At 42.0% G+C, this 11,661-nt stretch overlaps 1 protein-coding gene across 1 annotated transcript in view; it reads right to left on the bottom strand.

Annotated features, from left to right (window-relative positions):
* The window catches only part of RAD52 (RAD52 homolog (S. cerevisiae)), a 79,696-nt gene extending 69,044 nt beyond the window's left edge, over positions 1-10,652 (bottom strand). The window contains exon 1 of the mRNA XM_012647459.1: positions 10,419-10,652. Coding sequence (XP_012502913.1) covers positions 10,419-10,442 — 24 coding nt within the window. The 5' untranslated portion in view covers positions 10,443-10,652. The remainder of the gene's footprint in view (positions 1-10,418) is intronic.
* Positions 10,653-11,661: the final 1,009 nt, after the last annotated feature.

Here is an 11,661-nt window from a genome sequence, read left to right as displayed (position 1 = left end):
AATGAGAAGACAGAGCTGAAGAAATTATCCATAGTATTGCCTAGAAAAGCAAAGAAAAATAATTGTGATGGGAGAACACATGGGACATGAAAACTAGAGTGAAACTGTCTAACATTTGTCTAATAGGAGATAGAAAAAGAATGGAGAGAAGTAATCTTAAAAGAGTAATGTATGAATAATGTTCAACAATTATGATATCACATATATAAATTGTGATGTACTTCTTTATATCGATATAATGAACAGCGCTGCTAAAGACAGAGATTCTGATACTCTCTCTCTTCTTCTTCCCAGGACTGTATTAATGTTACCCTTCCTTGATCACTTTCTCTTTTCAACACCAGTAGCATTTACTTGCTCTTCTCCCAGTCCCACTGCAGAACAGATCAGCGTCAAGAGTTCTCCTCTGTCTTATGTTTTCAAAACAAAACTATTTTATAATTACCTAAGGGTGTCTACTGCTGGAAAAAGAAAGGAAAGATATCAAAAATTTAAATAACAAGAAAAAAAATTTTTAGCTTCAAGTACAGTGACCAACTTGCCCTAGTTTTAAAACTAAAAGTTTCAAGTCCAAGGAGCCCACTCCCCACATAGTCTTGAGCAAACAGGGACAGTTTGATCACCCTAGATTTTCAAGGAGCCTCCAGAATTCAAAGAGCATCAGACTTTTATTTTTGTTCCCCTTGTCTACTCTTCCTCTTAGATTTTGAGAGCCCTCCCTAATCATTCTACACAGCTCCAAGCACTTCCGTAAAAAGACTATTATCCTATTGCTCTATGTTCTCTTACTTTGTAACCATGTGATAAATCCAACGAATCAACAATGGTTTAATATCAAGAAAATAACTAAATTATGGGTTACAATAGGGAATACTTTGTTAATTTTTTTCTTTTATTATTCATTTTGGTTTCATAGCTAAGGAACTATTGCCTAACCTAAGGTCATGAATATTTACACCTATGTGTTCTTCCATGAGTATTTTAAGTATTTTAGCTTTAGCTTTACATTTAGGTCTTTGAGTCATTTTGAACTAATTTTTATATATGTGAGGTAGAGGTCCAACTTTATTCTTTTGCGTGTAGATATACAATTGTTCAAGCACCACTTGTTGAAAAGACAATTCTTTTCTTCATTGAATTAGCTTGGTATCCTCGTTGAAAATCAACTGCCAATAAATGTATGCGTTTATTTTTGAACTCTCAGTTGTATTCCACCAATCTATATGTCCCTTCTTATTGCAAAACCCCGCTATCTCGATTTCCACAGTTTTGTATTCTGTTTTCAAATAGAGATGGTATGAATGTTCCAAGTTTGCTCTTTTTCAAGATTGTTTTGGCTATTTTGGATCTTCTGCATTTTCATATGAATTTTAGAATCAACTTGTCAATTTCTGCAAAAAATTTAAAAAAGGCGCTTGTGATTTTGCTAGTGGTTGCACTGAATCTGTAAAACTAATTGGTGAGTATTGCCATCTTAACAATATTAAGTCTTTTGTCCCTATTTCTTGATGAGCTACTTAGATTATGATTTAGCTTAATGATAAACCCTGTATCTTGTGTCCTCTGGTCCTCTCAGTACAGCCTGTATAATTCCTTGCTCCTCCACTTGTCACATTTCCAACTTCTTGCAGTATATATATATTTTTTGAGACAGAGTCTCACTCTTTTGCCCAGGCTAGTGTGAGTGCCGTGGCATCAGCCCAGCTCACAGCAACCTCAAACTCCTGGGCTCAAGCGATCCTTCTGCCTCAGCCTCCCGAGTAGCTGGGACTACAGGCATGCGCCACCATGCCCGGCTAATTTTTCTATATATTTTTAGTTGTCCAGCTGATTTCTTTCTATTTTTAGTAGAGACGGGGTCTCGCTCTTGCTCAGGTTAGTCTCGAACTCCTGAGCTCAAACAATCCGCCCGCCTTAGCCTCCCAGAATGCTAGGATTGCAGGCGTGAGCCACCGCGCTCAACCTGACTAGTGTTCTTATAGGAAGGAGAGAAGACACACAGACACACAAGGGGAGAATGTCACGTGAGGATGGAAGCAAAGATTGAAATGCCGCAACTGCAAGCCCAGGAATGTCAAGGATTTCCAGCAAATCACCAGAGCTAGGAAGGGGCAAGGAAGGTCCTTACAGGTTTCAGAGGGAGCAGAGCCCTGCCAGCTCCTTGATTTTGGACTTGCAGCCTCCAGATAATAAATTTCTGTTTTAAGCCACCCAATTTGTGACACTTTGTTACAGCAGCCCTCAGAAACTTATACTACAACCGATTTTAAGATGTGTTGTCTTTTATGTTTTCAGCTTTACTGTAATGTGTCTAGATTGAATTTCTTTTTACTTGTCCTTTTTAATATTCTTCATGATTCTTGATCTGTAGATTCATGTCTGTTATCAGTTTGGACAGTACTCGCGATCTCTTTGGAAATAATCTCACCTCCATGCTCTTGATTCTCCTTCTGGGATTCTAAATTGATTTAAATTCAGAAACTGCTTTTTCTGTCCTCCATGTCTTTAACTTAACCTGTCATTTTTATCTTACTGTCTCTGTGTGCTGCGTCCTAGAGACTTTCTTCAGTTGGATCTTCTACTTCACTTGTTCTTCAGATGCATCTAATGTGTCCACTTAGTTTTTAAATTTCAGTAATTTTTTAGATGGTTGTCGCGGAGATTGATAGCCATCCCTCAACAGTCATTTTCTCCCTATTTCAGTAGTAGAGCTTCATAATTTTAACTGGGCACATGACCATCCAGAACAAAGGCTGTATTTCCAATCTGCCCTTGGATAAGAATGACCGTGTACTAAGCTTTTACCATGACATATATGCAGAAGTGGTATGCACAATTTTTAGGACGTTTTTTGTATTTTTCATTCCTTTTTTTCTTCCTTCCCTCTACTCCACATGAGAAGAGTGTATGTTCCCACACCATTATGTTGGGTCTAGCCATGTGACTTGCTTTGGTGAAATGTGAGTGCAGAGAACACACGACACATCTGAGCAGAGGCTTTGAATGAGTGTCTGAGGCTGGGTCCTTTGTGTGCCTGCCTTCCGCTACGGGGAAAATAGAACCCGGTGACTACTGCTCCGTCACTCGGGGCCCTCGAGTGGGACATGGGACTGACTGAGTTTGACTTGCACCTAGAGCACAGCCACCGCAGCCACTCCCAGCTGCCAATTCCCAACTTGGTGAGAAGAAACTATGTGTTGTTCATAAGCCACTAAGTCTTTGAGGACAATTCCCTTATTTTCTTGCAAGTCAGTAATTAATCAAAAACTAAGGTATTTTTTTAGGAATTTATTCATGATTTAGTTTCTACTGTCCAGCTATTACAAAAAATGCTGCTATAACATTTATGTACAAGTTTTCGTGTGGGCGTATGTTTTCCACTCCCTTTGGTGTGCACAGGAGTGGAATTGCTGGGTCATATGGTAACTCCATGTTTAAATTTTTAGGGGCTGCCAGATTGTTTTGCAAAGTGGCTACATCATTTTATAGTCTCCCCACCAATGAACGAGAGTTTCAGTTCTCCACATCCTCAACAACACTTGTTACCGTATGTCATTTTGATCACAGCCATCATAGTGGGTGTGATGTGGCATCTCACTGATTTGCATTTCCGTGATGACCGATGATGTTGAGCATCTTTTCTTGTGTTTATTGGCTATTTGTATATTTTTAGAGAAGTGTCTCTTCGTAGACTTTACCCATTTTTAAACGGGATGGTCTTTTTATTGCCCAGTTTTAAGAATTATTTATACATCCTAGATACAATGTCGGATATGTGACTTGCAAAATTTGCCCCCATTCCGTGATGTCTCTTCGCTTTCTTGACAGTGTCTATATTAGTCTGCTAGGGCTGCCATACCAAAATACCCTAGACTGCGTATAACTTCATTGGGGATTAGGGCTTCAACATATGAGTTTTGGGGGGACACAATTCAATCCATAACATTCTGCCCTCTGGACCCCCCAAATTAATATCCTTCTCATATGAAAAATACATTCACCCCCACTCCAACAGCCACAAAAGTCTTAACTCATATCAGCATGAATCCTAAGTCCAAAGTCTTATCTAAATATTATCTAGAGCCAGGCTCAGTGGCTCACACCTGTAATCCCAGTGACTCCGGAGGGTCGAGGTGGGAGGATCACTCGAGGCCAGGAGTTTGGGACCAGCCTGGGCAACATAGTGAGACCCCCATCTCAAATAAACAAACAAACAAATATCATCTAAATCAGCTATGGGTGAGACTTGAGATAAGAGTCATCCTGAGGCAAAATTCCTCTGCAGCTGTGAACCAATGAGACAAGTTATGTGCTGGTAACTTGTGACATGAGCATAGGACCAACATTTCTATTCCTGAAGGGAAAAACTGGAAAGAAAGGGGGATGGGTCTAAGCAAGTTCAAAACCTAGCAGGGCAGACTCCATTAGACTTTAAGGCTCAAGAACAATCCTCTTTGGCCTGATGCTCTGCCCTCCTGGCTCACTGGACGGGCAGGCCTGGCTTCCAGGCCCACAGGGGAGGCAGCATCACCCCCTCGGTCCTGGGTGGCAGCTTGGACCTCTGTAACTGAGGAGGAGATATCCTAGCCCCCCAGGCCTGTATCCTCTGGGCCTGTGCTGGGAACAGCAGCCCTGTCAATATCTGAGTTGCCTAGAGGTCAGAGGTCATTCTTCCCTTTTCTTGAGGGGTAATGTGTGTTCATAGCCAGATAGTTCTACTGCCCTATCCTTTAGACTCCCAGAAGTCTAACACAGTCTTCCTTCGTTCTGCCCCATCTTTGTCCCTCTTGGTCCAAGCCGGCAGTGTTTCTGCTGGTATAATCCTATCTCTACTCCTGGCTTCTGCTATGATAGGTGAATAGATCTGTAAATTGCACCTATGATCTCTATTAAATTATTTTCCAGCCACACTCCAGAGTGCACATGCTTTTTTTGCTCTTAGCAATATGGATAGGCTGAGAATTTTTTAAATCTTCAAGTTCTAGTTCTTTTCTGTTTATCAATTCCTTCGATTTCTCTCTTTTCCCACATTTTACTAAAGCAATTACAAGAAACTAGGCCACACCTTCAACACTTTGCTTAGAAATCTCCTCAGCTAAATATCCAAGTTTATCACTTTTAACTTCTTTCCACAAGCACTAGAACACAATTTGGCCAAGTTCTTTGCCATTTTGTAACAAGGATCATCTTTCTTTTAGTTTCCCGTAACATGTTCATTTCTGAGACCTCAACAAAATCACCTTTATGCTCATATTCCTACCAACAGCCTCGTCAAGGCAATCCAGGCTTTTTCTAAATGCACCTCAAAACTCTTCTAGCCTCTACCCGACACCCAGTTCTAAAGCCACTTGCACATTGTTGAGGTATTTATTACAGTAGCACTCCACTCCTTGGTATCAAAATCTGCATTAGTCTGCTAGGGCTGCCACAATAATATACCACACTGTGGGTAGCTTAAACAACAGAAATTTATCTGTCATCGTTCTGGAGGCTGGAAATCCAAGACCAAAGTGCCAGCAAATTGGTTTCCCCTGAGGCCTTTCCCCTTGGCTGGCAGATGGTCGTCTTCTCGCCCCTCCCAGTCTTTTCTTTCTGTGCATGCCCCTGCAACCTCTTCCTCTTCTTACAAGGACACCAGTTCTGTTGGAGTAGGGCCCCACTCTTATGACCTCATTTAACCTTAATTACAGCTTTAAGGCTCTATCTCTAAGTATAGTCACATTAGGAGTTAGGGCTTCAGCATATGACTTTTGGAAGAACAAAATTCAGTCCATAACAGTGTCCTTGAAGCACAAAATTGTTAAAAAATTTATTTATTATGGTAAAATATACATAACATAAAAATTACCATTTTAACCATTTCTAAGTGTACAGTTCTGTGGCATTAAGTGCATTCACAATGATTTGTAACCATTGCTACTATCATCTCCAGAAATTTTTCTTCTTTGCAAACTGAAACTCCATACCCATTAAATACTAACTCCCTCTTCCCCACTCACCCAAGCCCCTGCTAACTGCCATTAAACTTTCTGTCTCTATGAATCTGACTACTCTAGGTACCTGATAAAAATGTAATTATATAATATGTATCCTTTTGTGGCTGGCTTATTTTACTTGGTGTAATGTCTTCAAGGTTCATCCATGCTGTAGCATGTGTCAGAAATTCCTTCCTTTTTAAGGCTGAGTAATAAAAAAATTTTTAAAAATTTAAATTATGATGAAGTCCAGTTAATTTTTTTCTTTTATTTGTGCTTTTGGTTTCATAGCTAAGGAACTATTGCCTAACCTAAGGTCATGAATATTTACACCTATGTGTTATTCCATGAGTATTTTAAGTATTTTAGCTTTAGCTTTACATTTAGGTCTTTGAGTCATTTTGAACTAATTTTTATATATGTGAGGTAGAGGTCCAACTTTATTCTTTTGCGTGTAGATAGACAATTGTTCAAGCATCACTTGTTGAAAAGACAATTCTTTTCTTCATTGAATTAGCTTGGTATCCTCGTTGAAAATCAACTGCCAATAAATGTATGCGTTTATTTTTGAACTCTCAGTTGTATTCCACCAATCTATATGTCCCTTCTTATTGCAAAACCCCGCTATCTCGATTTCCACAGTTTTGTATTCTGTTTTCAAATAGAGATGGTATGAATGTTCCAAGTTTGCTCTTTTTCAAGATTGTTTTGGCTATTTTGGATCTTCTGCATTTTCATATGAATTTTAGAATCAACTTGTCAATTTCTGCAAAAAATTTAAAAAAGGCGCTTGTGATTTTGCTAGTGGTTGCACTGAATCTGTAAAACTAATTGGTGAGTATTGCCATCTTAACAATATTAAGTCTTTTGTCCCTATTTCTTGATGAGCTACTTAGATTATGATTTAGCTTAATGATAAACCCTGTATCTTGTGTCCTCTGGTCCTCTCAGTACAGCCTGTATAATTCCTTGCTCCTCCACTTGTCACATTTCCAACTTCTTGCAGTATATATATATTTTTTGAGACAGAGTCTCACTCTTTTGCCCAGGCTAGTGTGAGTGCCGTGGCATCAGCCCAGCTCACAGCAACCTCAAACTCCTGGGCTCAAGCGATCCTACTGCCTCAGCCTCCCGAGTAGCTGGGATTACAGGCATGCGCCACCATGCTTGGCTAATTTTTTTTTTTTCTATATATTTTTAGTTGGCCGATTAATTTCTTTCTATTTTTAGTAGAGACGGGGTCTCGCTCTTGCTCAGGCTGGTCTCGAACTCCTGAGCTCAAACAATCCGCCCGCCTCGGCCTCCCAGAGTGCTAGGATTACAGGCGTGAGCCACCGCGCCCGGCCTTCTTGCAGTATATTTTAACAACCACTTCTGTTTCCATCAACTATACACATAATCTCTTGAATGCTTTTACCTTTACCTTTATCTTTCTTCATCTTCTAGATCTTAAACTGTCAGCTGTACTTTTACCATTATATTGTTATCATTAGTATAATTTACAAACTGTTTTAACTATATCAAGATAATAGTTTATTAACAGGTTGGGTCTAAACGTTGGAACCCTCCAAAGCAGCATTTCCTAAGCTTTCTATTGTAGTATTTAATTATCCCCTTTGAATTCTCTCTTTTCCAGGATATTTATCTCCCAGAACTCCTATCCTTCCATTCCAATGTAGCCTAGCTCTTGGGACTTCCCTCTACTGTCTCCTGAATTGGATCTACTGATTACTGGACATGATGTAGTCAGACACCCTGTTTTCTCCCTCATTTTGCTTGAACATATCTTTAAGTAGCTCTTTAAAAAAAGGTTATGTTGGAGGTTACCTTCATAAGTCCCTGCATATTTGAAAGTGTTTTCATTCTGCTTTTTAAATTAATGATAACTCAGCTAAGAATGGAGCTTTGCATGAAAAAAAATTTTTTATAACTTGAACTTCAAAATATTTTCCCTCATAAATTTGCAGGCTTTTGTCTGTTTTCTTCACATATCTAGTGTTTCTGGTAAGAATTCTATTTTTCAATTTTTAAAATTTTTGGTAGAGACAAGGTCTCCCTATGCTGCCCAGGCTGGTTTTGAACTCCTGTCCTCAATTGATCCTCTCCCCTCAGCCTTCCCAAGTGCTGGACTTACAGACGTGAGCCACCACATCCAGCTGCAGTAAGAATTCTAATGCCAGTTTGATTCCTTTTCTTTTAAGGGCCACTTTTTTTTTTCTCTTTGGAAATTTAGAATCTTCTCTTTATCTTTAGAGTTCTAATATTTCACAAGGTTAAATTTTTTTTCTTTGTTTTTGTTCTCTACTAGTGGATACTTTCAGCTCTGGGAAATTTTCTTCTCTTATTTTTGGGGTAATTTTCTGTCCTTCACTTACTTCATTTTCTCATTCTTGTGTAATGTTAGTATTATTGGATTCTTTCTCATATTTTCTCTTGTAATTTCCATCTCTTGGTATATTACTTCTATTTTCTTTAATAGTTTGTTGACTTTATCTTTCAACACTTCAACTGGATTTATAATTTTGACAGTTTCTTATTTTTAATTTCAAGACCTACTTTAAAGAATTTATTTATTTAAGAGACAAAGTCTTGGTATATTGCCCAGGCTGAAGTACAGTGGCTATTCACAGGTGTGGTCCCGCTACTGATCAGCACGAGAGTTTTAACTTCCTGTGTTTCTGATCTGGGCTGGTTCACCCCTCTTTGGGCAACCTGGTGGTCCCCCACTCCAGGAAGGTCACTATATTGATCCCAAATTTAGTGTGGACACCCAATCAGCATAGGGCAGCCCAGAAGTCCTGAGCTCAAGCAATCCTCCCGCCTCAGCCTCTGGAGTAGCTGGGACTACAGGTGCATGACACTGTGCCTGGCTCAACACCTACTTTTTAATTTTGGATTGTTACTTCATCTGAGTATGTTAGCATACTATTAATAATTAGGGTTTTTTTGGTTTTCTGAGTTCTCTTAAGTTTCTGTTTCCTTTATGGTCACATTTTCTGTTTATCTTCCCCCCCATGTCAGAGACTTACTTCCCCTAAATATCTAATAATCCTTAGTCTTCTGCTCATATTTACGATGAGGCGGTTGGAATGTTGATGAGGAGTCTTGTGAACGTGGGAGGTGTCGCTAGAGAGGGATACCTGATGCTAGGTGATTTATAAAGTAAAGGGCTCACGGTCCTGCAGGCTGTACAAGAAACACAGCACCAGCATCTGCTCAGCTGCTGGTGAGGGGCTTTGTGCTGCACCAAACCGTGGCGAAGGTCAAGGGGAGGCACGCGCATGTGAAGAGACTAAACCCGAGGGGCACCCTGGCTTTGCAACAAACCACTCTCAAGGGAACTAATCTATTCCCCTGAGAACCAATCCAGTCTTGCCAGAGCACAAATTCACTTACTACTGTAAGAACAGCACGAGGAACTCATGAAGGATCCTCCCTCATTCCCTAAACACCTCCCACCAGGCCCCACCTCCCAATACCTTTCTACTACCAGTGCTCAAATTTCCACATGAGATTAGGTGGGGACAAACCAACCATATCCAAACCCAGCAGGAAGTTCCTGCCAACTTGCTCAACTTCACTTTGTGAGTGGGTAGGAAACCAGCTATTGTGCTAGCATAAAGAATACTTTATTCTTAGGCATTCAACAACACTCATAACAGCTGCCCAAATTCTCCCCAGAGATTATGAGAACACTTGATTTTTAGCCTGAGATAAATGCCTAGTTATTTTATCTGAGATAGAGAGAGGATTCTGCCGTTTCATTCCATATACAGACCTTTATTTAGTCTCCCCGTTTTCAGCCCTGCTTCTCTTGCCCTCTGTCTTGTGTGTCTCCAAATCTTAGTCTCTTTAAAACAATTCTGGGTAGACAGGCCCCTTTCCTTCCTGCAGCATTCTCTGTACCCATTCTACATTATGGTTTCCTCCATTTGGTTTAGTCGGACCACACTTACTTTGGTGCATGCCAAATGAAAAAAAATTTATCTTCCAATTGTCCGTTTCTCATTTTCTGTTTTGTATAGGGTTTTAAAAAAATGATTTTTCTTCCTTTATTATCATCTTATGAGGTCTCAGGAAGAAGAGGTAATAAATGCATGTACTCAGCCAGCTTTAGTAAAAAAATCCTAAATGTAGGTTTAAAAAAAGATACCTGGGGCAGGGTAGCAAACAAGAAAAAACAACCAGTGCAGTGGCCAAAAAAAAAAAAAAAAATCTGAATCTGTGTCACCACAATATTCCTGTGTATAACTTAGTGCTCAGCCTCTTACCCCTCCGGATCCACATGTTTCAGGGATGTGATGGATCTCAGACACCTAGTTCAAACCCTTTTTACAGTTATGTAGGACCCCAAAGTAAAGTGATTTGCCTGAGGTCACACAAGCAGACAGCGGCAGAATGGAGAACAGAAAGATATACTGACTCCCAGTTTGTTTTTTTTACCTTACCACACTGCTGGGGAGTCATCAGGTCAGGGGTCAGATGAGAAAGGTCTTGAAAAATAGTGACAGGATGGCTTTTTCTGGCTGTTCAAGAAATGAAATATTTTGTAATGCTCGTCTGGCAGCACACCGTCCAACAGTTGGCGGTCCTGTGTTGGAAGTGCTGGAGGGGAGACTGCACAGGCCCAGCAACGGCGGTGATCCGAGCGTGTGGCGATCCCGGGAGGGGACGGTCAGGGCCTGGGCGGGATGAAACAGTAGAAGTTGGTGAGTAATGGATGCGTGTACCGAGGAGCGGAGGGAAAACGTTCGTGGGTATTACGAGGGAGTATAAACTGGTTAATTACAGTGATCGGAGGTAAAAATGACTCTTCGCTCTTCTCAAAGACATTTTAAATTATTTTAATAACCACTGGAAGGCTGGGAGTAAATATAATTCACACCATTCTTACTCTCTTGGTTTAGAGATAGCTTATCTACCTCCTTAAATTAATGGCTGTAGTTACCCTCTGTGCACGGCTCCGACAAAAGAAAACCGGCTGCGATTCAGCGCAGGAAAACTGGGCTGCCTGAAACCTGGCCCTACTTTGGAAAAGCCTCTCCTAGCTGTCGTGACGGCTAAACAGAACAGCTACGGTCGCACGGTATTTGGCACAGCGCAGGGCCGGACCGTGGACGCTAATTTCCACCTCGCTCTCCCCTCCTGGCAAAACCACCGCAGGAAAACGACGTGCACCGGGGAGGGTCTCCGCGATGCCCGCGCGGACATGCCCAGTGCCTCAGGTCACAGTGCCACCTTCCGCGGCCGCATTCCGCAAGAGCTAACGGGGGACGGGGGAAATCCAGCCCCCCTTGGACCAAGGCTGCCCAGTGTGGCCAGGAATCCAGGGAGAAGCCCAGGGCTGCTCCCCACGGCGGGGGCCGTCCGGGCCGGGTAACGGGCCCGCGAGGAGGGGGTGGGGCGACTCTACGGTTTGGGAAAGACTCGACTCCGCTCGGCTTCCAGCGGCGCGCTTCCTACGGCAAGCAGGAGGAGACAAACGCCGCCGCCCCTCGCTCGCACCTACCGCCTCTCGCACCGCCGGCCGCGGCTCTCCCCCGCGAGGCCGCAGGGTCGTGGGTGTGTGTGGGTACGTGGGTACGCTCCGCGCCCGTGGCTCTGCTTGGCGCGGACCCGCCGTCGCGGCGCCGACTCGCCCCCGTTTTCCAGCCCCCAGCCCGCGAGCGCCGGGAGGGCCGCGCAG

The sequence above is a fragment of the Propithecus coquereli genome, unplaced genomic scaffold (assembly GCF_000956105.1).
Source record: "Propithecus coquereli isolate 6110/MARCELLA unplaced genomic scaffold, Pcoq_1.0 Scaffold269, whole genome shotgun sequence".
NCBI classification, from domain to species: domain Eukaryota; kingdom Metazoa; phylum Chordata; class Mammalia; order Primates; family Indriidae; genus Propithecus; species Propithecus coquereli.
The sequence above is the reverse complement of the archived record's forward strand: the minus strand, read 5'-3'. Positions and strand labels throughout refer to the sequence as shown.